The sequence below is a fragment of the Hibiscus syriacus genome, unplaced genomic scaffold (genome assembly GCF_006381635.1).
Source record: "Hibiscus syriacus cultivar Baekdansim isolate YM2019G1 unplaced genomic scaffold, ASM638163v2 tig00111005_pilon, whole genome shotgun sequence".
Lineage (NCBI taxonomy): Eukaryota > Viridiplantae > Streptophyta > Magnoliopsida > Malvales > Malvaceae > Hibiscus > Hibiscus syriacus.
Window position 1 is genome coordinate 950001 of NW_024062949.1, and position 16154 is coordinate 966154.

The 16154-nt window shown below is 36.9% G+C and overlaps 2 protein-coding genes and 2 pseudogenes across 2 annotated transcripts; 2 read left to right on the plus strand and 2 right to left on the minus strand.

The window, feature by feature from the left end:
- Positions 1–620: 620 nt before the first annotated feature.
- Positions 621–3787, plus strand: LOC120149521 (annotated as a pseudogene).
- A 1165-nt stretch (positions 3788–4952) lies between these two features.
- Positions 4953–6697, minus strand: LOC120149522 (annotated as a pseudogene).
- Positions 6698–7798: 1101 nt separating this feature from the next.
- Positions 7799–10814, plus strand: LOC120149497 (pentatricopeptide repeat-containing protein At5g13270, chloroplastic-like). The gene is given in 3 exon segments (XM_039162269.1): positions 7799–9605; positions 9608–10139; positions 10681–10814. Coding segments are annotated over 2 exon segments (2271 nt in total). The 5' UTR covers positions 7799–7841; the 3' UTR covers positions 10115–10139; positions 10681–10814.
- On the minus strand, positions 10544–15211 carry LOC120149496 (protein BREAST CANCER SUSCEPTIBILITY 1 homolog). The gene is made up of 13 exons (XM_039162268.1): positions 15126–15211; positions 14984–15037; positions 14803–14873; positions 14000–14514; positions 13715–13828; positions 12627–13592; positions 12427–12527; positions 12143–12329; positions 11937–12034; positions 11720–11843; positions 11449–11614; positions 11188–11306; positions 10544–11002 (listed from the first exon to the last, which is right to left on the minus strand). Exons 1-13 carry the CDS (start codon positions 15179–15181, stop codon positions 10655–10657), a joined length of 2919 nt encoding a protein of 972 aa, XP_039018199.1. The 5' UTR covers positions 15182–15211; the 3' UTR covers positions 10544–10654.
- Between the last annotated feature and the right edge of the window lie 943 nt (positions 15212–16154).

The window sequence follows — 16154 nt, forward strand, 5'->3', positions numbered from 1 at the left end:
ACCATAAGGTAAAAGTTGTTGAATCATTTAAAGAGTATCGATATCGAATGAGTAATACCGATATCATGGGGTATCGATACCAGTGAGCAAGTATCGGTACCATTTTGAAGATGAAATTCCAGAATCGAAATTGGGTATCGATACTGAAATATAATATCGATACCATAGTGTAGAAGTATCGGTATTGTACCTAAGGTATCGATATTATTCGAAGTGAAATAGTGAATTAAGTGTTTCGTTTAGCTCAAGTTATTGGTGATTGATTTATACTATTATGAATTCCGATATTTATTTAGATTGTATAATGGTGTAGATAATGATCGAAAGCAAGACTCGGACGATTCAAAGTTGTAAGATCGATCTAAGGTGCTAAGTGTGACCACCGACAAAACAATCAGAAATAAATGTCGTGATGATATTTGTGCGAGAGCTAAAACGATCGTAAAGGTATGCGAAAAACTTACAAAAAAACCATAAAGATCGTGCCACAAGATCAAAGCAAAAACGTGTCACAAAGATAAAAAAAATTTATTCAAAATTAAAAAGACTCAAGAAAAAAAATAAAGGACATAATATAACAAATAAGATAATTAATAATCTCCGATGGTCATTAATCAATATTTGTGCTTATTATGGAACTTATCAACAATGTTGCTAAAGCTCATGGTTGGTTTTACGTTATATTTACTGTTGGTTCACAGTATGCACATTGTTTATTATTCTTATAATCCTAGTTTCTGTACATAGGTGGTTTCTCGGTGTTTGCTGGCGTTGGAGAACGTACAAGAGAGGGCAATGACTTGTATAGAGAAATGATTGAGAGTGGTGTCATCAAGCTAGGTGACAAGCAGGTAAATACCCAATCTCGGGGTACCGCATCCTCATTTCAAAGGTTATTTTGATCATCCGTATTTTGTGGTGATAATTCGGAGGGCATTTCATAATTCGGAGGTCTCTTACGGAAGCTACTCTCAACCTGGTGTTGGGGGTAACCTACTATCTTATCTTTCCTTATCCTATACATATGGAAAAAAGGGGCAGCCATTTTTTTTAGCCTATTTTGTGGTGATAAAGAAGACATGCAGATTGAAAATCTTGATCTAAACAGACATAAAATGAACAGCTCTATGAGACCAAATTCCGAGTAAATTTTTTTTTATAAGTAACGAGAAGCTCTCAAGAGTTTCGATCATCAACAACGGAAAAGTCGTAGCGCGTTTAGCACTCAGTGTCAGCAAGACCTTGCATGGGTGGAGCTGTAAAATGGTCAGACACTGACATCGATTCCTGAGGAATTGGTCAGGAAGAACAAACAGGTGAAATATAAGTTACATGGGTTGAGCTTTCAGTAAGCCCTTATTTCTCGGCTCACTAGACGGGGAATATGCGTACAGTAGAAAAAGCTTTTTGATTTTTGTATAATTCCAGGCTGAAAGCAAGTGTGCTCTTGTCTATGGTCAAATGAAAGAGCCACCTGGTGCTCGTGCTCGTGTTGGTCTTACTGGTTTGACTGTTGCCGAACACTTCCATGACCCTGAAGGGCAGGATGTTCTTCTCTTTTTTTGACAACATTTTCCGTTTTACTCAAGTGAGTTTGCTTACTGTGGAAGCTTTTGAAACACTTTAAAGTACATGTTTCATGTTGCTGATGATTTGGATTGTGTCTTCGTATTCTTTTTTCAGGCAAACTCAGAGGTGTCGAATTCCATCTTCTGTTGGTTACCAACCAACCTTGGCCACTGATCTTGGAGGCCTTCAAGAGCGTATTACAACCACCAAGAAAGGTTCTATCACTTCTGTGCAAGCCATTTATGTTCCTGCTGATGACTTGACTGATCCAGCTCCTGCAACAACCTTTGCTCACTTGGATGCTACAACTGTGTTGTCCCGGCAGGTATTGTACATATCTATATGTAGCTTTTTGGAGGTGCTCTATCTGATGTTATTTTAAGATTACCTGTGGCTCTCTGTTCGTAACACTTGTTTCTTTATTTTATCAGATCTCTGAGCTTGGTATTTACCCAGCTGTGTTGATCCTTTGGATTCTACATCTCGTATGCTCTCTCCTCATATTTAGTGATGCAGGGGATCCGAGACAGATGATGTTGAGCTGTTAGATTACACCTTGATGGAGCTGAGATACCATGAATTGGCAGATCAGCGCAAAGGCGTGAATTGATTATGACATGTTCCTCATTGGGATCGTTTTGAGTATGTTTCAGTCTTTTGACCATAACTTTGGCTACAAGTGTCAGAATCGCGCATAAGACCCCAATCTGAAAAGTTCTTTTCGACGCGCACGCTCTCCACATCGAGCTACGCTCCATGTGGCCTTTTTTTCAACCTCAAATTCTGCCGTTTTCACCTCCGAATCACTAGATTTAGATATTTTTTACTATTTATGGTAATATTTCGATTATCAATTAGGAAATCAATTTAAATCCGATTTAGGCCGGATTTTTTGGAGATTGCTTATTTTATTTCAAATTTCAATTTAGAGTGATTTTCAGGATTTTGCTATTTTTGGCAAAATTTGAATAAAGACGATTTTTGACTATAACAGTCCGGCTTGTGGACTGATTTTGCATGGTTTGAATTTATAATATTTTATTAAACCTTAGAGACTTTTTTTCTCTGGTTTTTTGGGCGAATTTTCTCTTGTGAATCATTTATTGGAGTGCTCGCAGGATAATCACTATTCTGTATGACGTCATTTAGGGTGAGGAACACTACAATACTGCACGTGGTGTGCAGAAGGTTCTCCAAAACTACAAGCACTTGCAAGATATCATTGCCATTTTGGGAATGGATGAGCTCAGTGAAGATGATAAGTTAACTATTGCTCGTGCTCGTAAGATCCAAAGGTTCTTGAGCCAGCCTTTCTACGTAGCAGAAGTGTTCACGGGTGCTCCTGGCAAGTATGTGGAGTTGAAAGAGAGCATCACCAGCTTCCAGGTACCAATTTTTCTCTCTGCCTGGCTTCTGTTATAGTATGTTGTGGCATGCATGGCAAAGTGACTAGTTACTTGTAATGGGTCATGGGTGTATAAATTGTATAATATCCTTCATTATTAAAATAAGTGACCAAGTTATGCAACACTTGGCTAAACCCAGATAGTTTGAAAATGCTAATTCCTTTGTTGTGGGATGACATACATTTCGACTTGTGGTTTAGACAGGTAATATGAATCTGGACAATGGCATGCATGTATATTTTCCTTGTATGGCTTTTCAGACCATCCTGTTTATTAGAATTCATTGACAAGGTTTTTGGCATTTATCATACATGCATCATGCGTGCATCTGCATTGGCCGTATTTTAGTTGTATATTGTGTGGTATTAGTAGCATTAATTGTCAATAATCATGATGATTGTTACAGGGTGTGTTGGATGGAATGTATGATGATCTTCCAGAGAAATCATTCTACATGGTTGGAGGAATAGAGGAGGTGATTGCTAAGGCAGACAAGATTGCCAAAGAATCCGCAGCCTATGTACCTCCATACATCATGATTATGACGATACCTTTGTTTTATCTCTTGGTTAGCTGCAAAAATAATCTAGGTGGTGTCGGCCATGCCATTGCCAGAGACTGTTCATTTTTTGCGATTAAATGTACCAGAGAGTGCTTTTGATTTATGTTCAGATGATTTTCCTCGTTTATGAAAAGAGGAAATGGAAACCAAAACCATTTTTTTACTTGTTAGTATTTAGTAAGTGAAAACACAAAGCGGATGTGTACATTTTTCCTGGTTCCTTAAAGAACGCAGTATGACCAAGTTATCAACAGGCAAAACAAAGGTTAATGGGGCTAGAGCCCTCAGCACCAAGGCCAAAGCAGGAAAGTCGCACCGCAAACTAAATCGGGAACCTGAGCGCAGAATGATGTAGGGGCATTGTTACTCATCCTTTCGACAATGGAGTGGGAAACACAGCATAGTGCAGTCCATATCCAGAATCGAAAGGCTTCATCAACCTGCGCATAGTGAGATCAGAAGAGTCGTGCCTCAAAACCACTGGCGAACAATCCTCACCGTTGCGTATATTGCATGAGCTGATCCGATTCTCACAGGAATCCTATACGATCTAAAACCAGCAAATAAAGGATAACATGCAAAACTTGTAGAGATGAAAACCAAACCACCCCAAGCGTAGTGAGCAAAAGGAATCGAATCAAACAACAGGATGCATTGGAGAGCCAGCACTTGGGAGGAGGGAGGAGTTCGGCGACGATGTACGCTTGTCCCACCTAAAGAGAAGTAAGAAAAAAACACACATACTGGAAGAGGGATGCAAAAGTGGAGGAGAGTAGTGCAGAGGGTGCCGAAGAAGGAAAAAGTTCAGTGGAGGGTCTGAAATGAAGAAAAAGATGGGAGGGGAAGAAACAAAACAAATGAAAAAGCAAATCAAAGGAAAGGGGCAGAGCAAAGAAAAACAAGAGTGGATTGGCAACGACCGATGGTGGCAACAAGCCTGCTGAAGTCCATGGCCGCCGCCGGAAAAGACGGGAGAATAAGAACCTTGGCGGCTATGGTTTTTTCCTTCAATACATACAACGAATGACAGTTAAACCGTGATGAGATGATGTTTTGAAATGCAATCGGAACTGTGAACGTTAAACCTTGGATGTTATCCAACAATGGACGTGCTTAGGTTTAGAACCTTCTTTATTTCTTGGTAGTGATGAAGAATTTGAGAGAATATTAGCCATAATAATTAATTATATATAAGCAAATTTAAACATTTCAAAATTAGCAAATTTGAACCTTCTGTTCCAAAGTTGATTTTACATATTCAATTTCACGATCATCAGCAGAATCAGAGATTTTCAAAGAGGGAAACAACCACAAATTTTCTTTAACAAAAACTAACCCAAACCAATTCTATTTAAATCTCACTCCTAAACGCTCACCTACTAAAAACTTGACAGCAGGACTCAAGACCTGCTTGCTTTATTCACATGTAGACGTAGTAACACAGCTCAACCCACCATATTACAATGGTTTTTGTTCTTTTGCATGCTAACCGATTTCAGAGAGTTTGCTTTCTCTTGCAGGGTGTCGAGACGGCTGTCGAAGCTCTTCTTGAAAGACTCCACTCCCTCGTCTTCCAGCTGTGAGCCGATGTAGGCCCAGTCGATCCCCAACTTCTCAAGTGCACTATAGATGCCTTCAGCTTCAGACACGTTCGTGTCAATTGTCCTTGAAACTGTGCCGTGATCTATGAAGGCTAGGAGTGCTTGGTCAGGCATGGTTGAAACCTGCAACAACATAAATTTACCATAAACACGTGACATGGTTATTCACCATCAGATGCCGAAGATAATGTCTTCACTGAACAAGAAGGATAGCTCACCGTGTCAGGACCAATAAGAGGAGCGACATATAGAGTGTCGGGGTAGGCAGGGTTCTTTACACTAGTCGAGGCCCACAGCAGCCTCTGTTTCCTAGCTCCCTTCTTCGCTAAAGCCTCCCATCTTGGACCAGAGAATTTCTTCTGGTAGAGCTGGTATGCCAGAGCTGCTTGAGCTACCGCGGCCTAAAAAATAGTAACCATGGCATGATACAAGTAAATCCCGACATATACTTCACTTAATTTTCAAACCATAACGCGTGAATATTGTGGTTTTAGTTACCTTTCCTCGGAGATCAAGGGCCTCTGGTGTTCCAATCTTTTCAAGCAGTTTGTCAATGAGGGTGTCTACCCGACTGACAAAGAAGGAAGCTACACTTGTAACCCTAGAGAGGTCACTCAGCCCAGAAGCCTCAAGGCCATCCGAGTAAGCATCAATGACAGCTTCATATCTTGCAAGTGAGAATATGAGCTGCAGGTGAAAAAAAAAAGAAATCGAGATTTACGTACATGCATGATATTTAACTCAAAACATTGGATGCATGTAACTCAAAACAACATCATGACTTCTACTTTATATACATTTCTGTTATTAGAATTTATGAAGGCTTAGAATTAGGGTAGCGGAGTAGAGTTGTCTTAGTTTAGGTTTTCACCCATTTTAACTTTATTCCTTCTTGTAGCTTGCTATCTTTGATTATTGTTATTGTGTATCATTCTCTTCAGGTTTCCTCTTTTTACTTTTTAAATTTAGTCGAGTCTTACGTTTCTGTCTATATACAGAGATTTTTACGCAGGGATTGATTTGCAGGGATTAATTCCCATTACAGACAACATATGAAGACTGTTCAACTATGTATTTATTTATTTATTTATTTATTTATTTATACATGCATTGCATTTTATCTTTCTTTTTAATTTTTTGACTGCCGGAGGTCTCTCACGGAAGCTACTCTCAATTCTAACGTTGAGGACAACCTATTATCCTACCTCCCTTTACCTCATTGCATATGAGAATATGATTTTGTTGTTGTTGTATACAGACATTCACGCTTATCCCTTTGCAATAACTTCCTTGATCGAAGTAATGCAAGATGCTGTTGCAGGGATCTTGATGTACACATTGGGACGATCAACCACTTTATGAAGATATTTTGCAGCCTCAATGGTCCCTTCAGTATTGTCAGCTAGTCTGGGAGAAACCTCGACAGAAACATAACCATCACCTCCATCCCTTTGATCATAGATCGGCTCAACAAGCTTGTACGCATCTTGAATGTCCTTCACAACTAACTCCCAATATGCACTTTCAATATCTTTTCCAGACTGCACAAGTTCCCTACAAATTCAAGTAATTTTAAAGGTTTAACTTATCTTAATTTATTCATTTATTAAATAATTAATTAATTAATAAGATCAAATTAAAATTAAAACTATATCCTTATAATTTAAAATGTAATTATTTATTTATTTTCATAAATAATTACAAACTATAAATTTATTATTAATTTTTAATTATTAAATAAATATAAATAATCATAAATTTTACTCACTAATTTTTTTATTTTTTTAAAAAATTTTAAATATTAAATAGCTAAATACGTTATAATTGCCAAACCATTTAGGCTAGGCTTGTCGTTGCTGTTAATTTGCCGAAGCTAATATTTAACTTATAAAAATATTAAATTAAAATTAAATAATTTCTCCATTCAATTGAAAGTAAAAAATAATTAAATAAATATTTATATATTTTATAAACTTAATATTAATTTATTTTAAAAATTAAATTTATGATATTTGTTACGGTAGAATATAAGTTTTAAATTATTTTAAAAATAAATAAATATTGCAAATTATATTCTATCATAAGTAGTTTAAAATTATAATGTATTTAGCTATTTAATATTTAAAATTTTTAAAAAAAATAAAAAAATTAGTAAGTAAAATTTATGATTATTTATATTTATTTAATAATTAAAAAATAATAATAATAATAAATATATAGTTTGTAATTATTTATGAAAATAAATAAAAAAATTACATTTTAAATTATAAGGATATAATTTTAATTTTAATTTGATCTTATTAATTAATTAATTATTTAATAAATAAATAAATAAAGATAAGTTAAATATAATCTTTGACAAATTTGTACCAGTTTGGCTTAAATGGTTAAGTGATCATTTTTCCTCCAAGGAGATCCTGGTTCTATTTCTGGTAGTGCCTTTTCCTTTAGAGAATTTTCCTTCGTTCCATTTCAAATATAAATTTTTGAAAGTTTAAGTACTAAAATGTATAAAGTAAAACCTTAAGTACTAAATTAAATATAATTTTTTAAAAGTTTAAGTATTAAAATGTAAAAAAAAAAGTAAAACCTTAAGTAGTAAATTAAATGTGTAGTTTATCCTATAATTAGCACATAAATTTTAGAAGCTAAAATAAATATTTGTTGGGTTCTTTCAGCCGAAAATTTGCGGGTAAAAGAAATATGGCGAATACTCCCTTGCCGCCATCAATTCCTTCACAAATTGCAGCAACTCGCTTTGCTCGAATACCTTCATGTGTCTCTCTCAAAACCATCTCTTCTTCTTCGTTGAAAATCCCCCCAAACCAACAGCAACAAGGCCAAGTTGAGAACATACACTTGGTTTCTTTGTCTAATCAAGGGAAACTCAAAGAAGCTCATAACTTCCTCAAACAAGTGGACGAAGCCGGCGTTCCCGTCAACCCCAACTCCTACAAATCCCTCCTCGAAACCTGTAGCAATATGAGATCATTTTCGGATGGCAGATTGATTCACCAACGTTTGCAAACAACGACGGGGAATCCGTTTAGGTTTCTCGACAACTGTGTACTGCGAATGTACTGTGAATGCGAGAGCTTTTGGAACGCAGAGAAGTTGTTTGATGAAATGCCTGACAAAAATGTAGCATCTTGGGTTGTACTTATCTCTGCTTTCTTAGAAAAGGGACATTTAAAGAAAGCTTTTGGGTTGTTTTCTCAAATGATTGAGTTGGGAATTGAACCGCATTCTACCATTTTTACCAGCCTCTTGAAGAGTTTATTAGACCCTTCTGTTTTGGAGATTGGGAAACAGCTTCATTGTCTCGTTATAAGAATTGGATTAAGCACCAATGTTTCTGTTATCACAGCAATCTCCAATATGTACGTGAAATGTGGGGCGCTAGAAAGAGCTAAGCTTGTTTTTGATCAAATGGTTGAAAGAAATTCCGTTGCTTGGACGGGATTGATGATGGGGTACACTCAAGCTGGCAAAGAGAAATATGCTTTGGTATTATTTGTTAGACTGTTAAAGGAAGGTGTTGAACTGGACGAGTTTGTGTTTTCGATTGCTCTCAAAGCGTGTGCTGGTTTGGAGGATTTGAACTTAGGGAGGCAAATTCATGGTTATATTGTTAAACTCGGGTTTGAATCGGAAGTTTTCGTGGGAACTCCTGTTGTCGATCTATATGTCAAATGCTCGGATTTCGATTCTGCTTGTCGAGCTTTCGAGAGGATATCAGAACCAAATGATGCTTCGTGGAGTGCTATAATAACTGGCTATTGTCAAATTGGTAAATTTGAGAAATCACTGCAGATTTTTAAATCATTGAGGATGAAAGATATGGCTATGAACTCATTTATATACACTAGCATTTTCCAAGCATGTTCTGCCCTTGCAGATTATAACATGGGCGCCCAAGCTCATGCAGATGAAATAAAAAGAGGTTTAGTTTCATATCTTCATGGAGAGAGTGCAATGATCACTTTCTACTCAAAATGTGGTAGGCTGGACTATGCAAATCGAGCCTTCGAGTCTATAGATGAACCAGATACTGTGGCTTGGACCGCAATAATATGTGGTCATGCTTATCATGGCAATGCTTCTGAAGCCCTGAAGTTTTTCAGAATGATGCAGAACTCTACGGCGAAGCCAAATGAAGTTACTTTTGTCGGGGTTTTAACTGCTTGTAGTCATTCTGGTTTTGTTACAGAAGCTAAGCTGTATTTAGAGTCAATGAGCCACGAGTATGGTGTGAAACCAACTATCGATCATTATGATTGTATGATCGACACATACTCTCGTGCTGGGCTGCTTCATGAAGCATATGAGCTGATAAAGAATATACCCTTCGAACCGGATGCAATGAGTTGGAAATGCTTGTTGGGTGGGTGTTGGATCCACCGAAATCTCAAGCTGGGAAAAATTGCAGCCAAATATCTACTTCAACTGGATCCTGATGATACTGCAGGACAGGTTATATTCTGATGTTTAACCTATATGCTTCACATGGGAAATGGGAAGAAGCGGCACGTATAAGAAGTGTGATGGGTGCAAGAAAGTTGAAAAAGGAACTTAGTTGTAGCTGGATTACCGTCAAGGGTAAGGTACATCAATTCGTCGTTGGTGATAAACACCATCCTCAGACAGATAACATATATGAAAAGTTGAAAGAATTAAACCATTATTTTACCAAAGTTGAAAGTGTCCTTTTAACGGAAGAGGATGTGTCATTTGGTTTGCCGGAGCGTAAACAGCAGCTTTTGGAGCACAGCGAGAGACTTGCCATAGCATTTGGGCTCATATCTGTATCGAGCAATGCTCCTATAACTATTTTCAAGAATCTCCGGGCATGTAAACACTGCCATGATTTTGCAAAACATGTATCAATGGTTACAGGACACAGAATCACTATTAGAGATTCATGCAGATTCCATCACTTCTACTCGGGGAAATGCTCTTGCAATGACTATTGGTGATTTTTGCAATTTGTTTTTACCATGAGTGGTATGGTGACTCCCACTGTATAGTCATTGAAGTTTTTACTCCTCTCGATGTTTAGCTTGTTGCACATGATAGCATGTAGCCTATGAACATTAAGCCTTCCATGACAGCTATGCATTCAACATTCAAAGTAAATTCATCATATAATCTATACATTTTGGCCATGAACGATCATTTAATTAACTTTTTACTGGTTTGTGTTGTAGATCCTGTCATTTACAGAACCTGCATTATTTTTTACTGCCATATTCGGATAGAAATATTCATAGTCATGGATGCACAGAAAACAATTTCAGTTCTCTAGTTACCTGCTGTGCCTAGCACTCTAGCACATAACAAGAACATATTGTCGGTTCTTAAAATAGTTCAACAGATAGAAATAATCATACTTGCAACCGACGCTATACATAAAATATAAAACCTATTATTAGTATAAGCTATATTAAACATAGGGTGCAACTATAGAACTGTTTAAACATTTTAAAAGGAAAGAGACTCTACAGCCCATGTCATTATTAACCAACACTTTGCATTTTGCATGCAGATATGGAGTTCAAAACCCAAGAATTGCTTACTGCTTTTGCTCCTGTTGAATTTGCCAGAGCTTCCGCATCTGATTGCCTGCGGCTTAAAATCATATGTTGCTTCTTGAGATCACACTTATCGGGCACCTCAACACTGTAAATTATGAAGGTTGAAGATATAGCAGAACCAGATGCCGGGGCTCCCAGATCACCCGAAATAGGTTTTCTATGCAGAATGGTACCTCCGGCTGCAATTACAACATCTTGTAGGTATCCCTTGTAAGAAGTTTTGAAATCCCCCATTATATAGAACTTACACTCGTTAAAAAGCTTTGGTTGCTGCAAAGATTAATGTTGTCAACAAAGAAAAAAAGTTCAGTGTTAAAAGATTGCATGCACATCACAGCATCATTTTCAGGATTCTTCTAAGAAGCCACCCTAAATCTTATCTTTTAGAAATAGAGTCAATGTTACGTAAAGGCCAGTAAAAAGTTACCACCAAAGAAAAGGTCTTAGGGATCAACCTTGTTCTGGAGTCTCATCCTTCCAAGTCGTGGACCATCCCTGATTCCATGAACATCGATACTAATTTCATATGGTAACTCATCAACAGGTTTCATGGCTTTGATGCAAGCTTTGACCCCTGCACAAATAGAAGTTTAGAATACAAGCTGAGATTATATAGGCATATGCATTTGTAATTACAGAATATGCAGTGGGCACATAGGCTTATAAAAGTCTTAAAACAATAAACTCGAGCAATTTTGGGGTAACGAGGTACTGACAATTAATATTCAGGATCCACTTCCCCTCCAAGATACCGATTAGAAATTTAAGGGTTCTTTTGCATGCTCCATTTTCATCCGTGGATGCAATGATATGGGTGACATTTGAATCCCATCTTTTCAACACTGGAACACCAGCTTGCTTCTCAAATTCAGATACGATTTCCTGTAGTTCAACAAATTTAGAGTAAATGTCAAGGATTTTCCTTCTGTGAATGAAAAAATAAATAAAAAGAACAAGGACAACACCGCAACAGATTGTAACACTTACTCTTTCTTCAACTGTGAGAGCTGAGCAACAGAGAACCAATTTGTAGCGTGATTCGCAAGGATTCCATTTCTTCTGCATGGTGACTTCATTTGTAGGAATTTCATTGTTGTGAATTGGCAAATGTCTGCAAATGAAGAAACTTAATGAAACTTTCATGAGGATGAAATGGTGAAGTTTGTAAGGAAACTAAAATAAGCTGAATGAAAGTTCAGCATACCCTCTTAAAACACTCCGTTTTCTGCTTCCTTGAGATTCTGACTTTTCTCTGGGCAACTTAGAAGAGGCATGGAGAGGGCATAATATTACAAAGTTATCCTGTTGTGACCCAAAATAAATACACTCTGTTAACAAGGAACATAGTCTTTAACTTCCCAAAAAAAGCATATGAAGTCCAGAAAGCTGCCCAATCTGTATATCACTTACAGTATCCCACCGGCATTGTGAGACTAATTTTGCACAGGGAACATGGAAACTCTTGCGACAACTCCTTTCATAACAGCCTAATGCTGCACCTTTGAGTCCACAACAAGAGCATTTTATTTTTCGACTTCTGGAGAGTTCAGCTTCAAGGTTGATTGCCTTATCATTTTCAAAATAAACATTAGGGGCCCTGTAAAAAAATCACATTATAATATATGAAAAATGTGGAAACTGTAAGTTTACAGAATCTAAATCGAAAGAGCATATTCAGTTACGAACACTCTTACCATTCAGTGCAGTTCTTGTGTGAATGTATGACCTTAGAGCCACCATTGTAATCTTGAGGAACAGGCCTGCCTTCATAGTAATGAACCATCTCTCCTGTAGCCTGCAATTTTGTTTAGCAAATAAACTTCAGCAATTTGATTGAAAAGATGGGGAGTTTTTCTCCTATCATAGACTTGGGAGGGAATACTAAAACTCAAACCTCAGAATCTTCCGCAGTAAGACAGAAAGAACATTGTGTTTTATTTGTGATGGTCTCACATTTACTCAAGGTCACTCCATTTGCTAAAGGCAACTTCTTTATTGTTGAACCATCTGAAATTCCAACAGCAGGACTCCCATGAACACTTTCATTTAGTCTTTCTGAAGACACATTACTATTTCCTTGCTGTTGGTCTCCAGCCAACCCACTTTTTGTGTCACCGCTAAAAGGAACTTTCATCTTTTTCTTACAACTCGTGGTTTTTTCACTTTTCAAACTTGTAGCCAACTTTACTTCTCTAGCACGTTTAATTGATCCTTTTCCAACCTGTTTGGCACCACTGTCATGAGCTAAGGGAATGAGAAGTGAGGGCTTCTGTTGAATCATATTTTCATTTGTCAGACTCTGAACAGTTGAAACTTCTTTAGGGATATCAACCTCAGTGAAACTTGTTTTTTGTTTCTTTGACTTCGAACAAGATTTCTTTTGGGACTGGGCAGTGATCTTCCTGCAACTTTTTGCAGACCTCAAGTTCTCATATATGATATCACATTTTCCCTTACCGACTATAGCAGGCAATTGTGCGTCATCCTGTTTAGGAGTTTCAGCATTTTCATGGTGACCCAACCCAGCCACATCACGATTTTTTCTAGTCTTCGCCAAATATGAAGAACTACTACTACAGGCAGCTTCTTGTTTTGTGTTAAATTCTTCAGATCCCTTTCCCAGATTGACATGATCTCCTGAAATATGACTGCTAGTTCTGTCACCAATCTTCTTTGGAGCAGTCTTTCTCTGTTTAGCACCCAGCCCCCGGGATTTACGATTCCCGATCTTATCACTATCACACTTGGTTGTAGAAGATGTTATATTAGGTAGCATCTCGTCTGAAGTGTCATATCTTGTTATCAGGCCAGTGGCAACTGTATTTTCAACCTGTAATGCTGGTTCTTCAGTGTCCTCAACCTGCATTTGTTTGAAATAATAGTAAAATCAGAATGACCACCAAACCTTATGAAAAAAAATACCCAGAAAAGAAGAAATACAAACAAGCTTTAGGTGGGGAGTTTAAATGAGATTGTGTTTACCTGCATTTTAATAGGAGTTGGAAGAAGTTCTGGAGAACAAGGTCTCTGTGTCCATTCAAACATTTCACTATCAAAAAGATTCACATTGTTGGGGTTTCCATTCATCTCCTCCTCCTATATGATTAAATGAAAACATAAGCAAAAAAATTCAGACCATCACAGGGTTCGGTTGTCATTAAACGGAAGATTCATATATTATTTATACAAATTATTTTGGATGCTCGAGTAGAAAATTTTACTAAATGTGCTTATATCTAGCAATGCCAAAATCAAGTGAAAACTTACATTAGAAAACCTTTCATCATCAGAATCTTTCATATCACTGAAAGAGGGAAGTTCGGGCGGTGTTGTGTACACACATTGATCGCCATCTGTGAGCTGACTTGGCCTCTCTACATCCTCCTCCCTCAACCAAAAAAAGGGTGCGAGTGTTTGCTCCCCGTTTTCTCTTAAATTGGAGGCCTCCTTTGTAATATATGTACTCCTCTTAGATTCATTCTCTGTAATTTCTACCACCCCATTTTGAGTTTTTGCAGACCGCACAGGCGTTTCCGACAGGGGATATTGTGGCACCTGAACCCTTTTGTTGGTTGGAAAAGAAGGTTTCACAGGAATAGAATTATAACTTTCTGTCAATTTAGCCACACGTGATCCTCTTCTTTGGTTTGATCCCTGATTGTTCACTCTTTCACGACAATCGAGAGGCGGCTTCTGAGTAACAAGATTACTGAAACCTGAAGCAACTTCCATGCTTTTGTAAATGTTAACCAAGTTATCCATGTGAGGAGCTGGACGAACCTCTACACCATGAACATTAAATAAATAAGTTATCACCAATTGAAGCTTGATTATTAGTTTTGGCCATTCACTTCTTATTTCAACAAATTTAAAGCAATGATTGAAAATAAGCGCGTAGGTAAAATGTGATACCAATTGAAACAAGAACACACAAATAAACAACCAAACAAAGTAATATCGCTGGCCTCAATTGCCAATAAATCAAACAGATAGATGGATTAAAAATAAACTCACTGACAACGAATAAGTCAATAATTTAAAAGGACTGAAAATCAAGAAAGGAAGCATACCTCGACGCCGGTAAGGTACTTTACAAACTGGACAATCGGAACCCAATTTCATTGATTTCAATATACAGGCACTGAAAAGAACCAGAAACTAATAAGGGATTTCGATGATTTCGATGAAAACTCAAACACTCAAAAAAAATTCAAAATAATGTGAAAGGGATTAAAGGGATATATAACGTACTTGCAGAATACATGATTGCATGTGAGCGAAACCGCAGAGTTCAACAGACTCAAGCTGCATCAAAAAAAAATATTAAGAAATTTAAAAAAAACTAAGAAAAAACAATGGAAAGAAACACGAAGCGAAGAGAATGAATAAATACCAAATGGGGCAGTTCAGCTCCCTGCCCATTTTCTCGAGGTGACTCGGATCCCCCATATTTGGTGAATTTTTCTTTATTCTGGAGATTACGCGACGGAAATAGATCAATAACTGAAGAGATGAATGGAATTGGAAGGATATAAATGTCGGCGGAAGATTGTGTTGGAAGAAAGCGCTTAACCCAAAATCTCAAATTCAAATTTCAACCCGCCATTGTCTTCTCTTACCCATTGCCGTTGGCGCTCTATTTCTGATTATTTTTCACTTCTACATTTTTAAGTTACTAACTTGGGCCAGATAAGTGCTGCTATTTACAACTTGAGCTACCAAGCCCGAAGAGTGTTTTAGTCTAATTCTGCTCTCGGTCCATATGCTCTTCATATATTTGAAATTTAAACCCTTCTACTTTTAATCTTTTGAATTTAATCCTTTATTCTTTTAATTTAATAATTGAAATGAAATTGGTAATACCTTCATAATTTAATAAAATTTCTTTGAAAGTGATATTAATTGGACATTAGTTTAAATGATTAAAGAGTATAAGGACTAAGAACAAAAAATATACTCTAGGCTTTCTACTTCTGTACCCTACCATATCAATCCAAATTTATATGCAATGAGTACGTCGAGTCAGGGATGAATAGACGGTGCGGGTGATAGTTACCCTTCGAAAATTTTAATTTATCATTTCTTTTAGATTTATTTTATATTATGTGTTTAGTATCTAAATTGTTAGTTTTTATCTATTTTAGTACTCAAACTTTTAACTTCTTCAAAATCATATTTAACTTTTAATCTTTGTTTCATTTTAGTACATCATCGTTAAAAACTTAAAAAAACAAGCTTGTCGTCCGTCGCGTCTATAATCGTTGACCGTCGTATCCATCAGTTAATGAAGCTCAAATTTTCTAGCTTGCACCTTTTCAACCCCTGAACATGATTTTTGCCCTCCATTTTACCAGAAAATTCCTCAACCTTTCCAAATCATTGATGGTCTCTTCGACTTTTTCATCTTCTGATCTTTATCGTC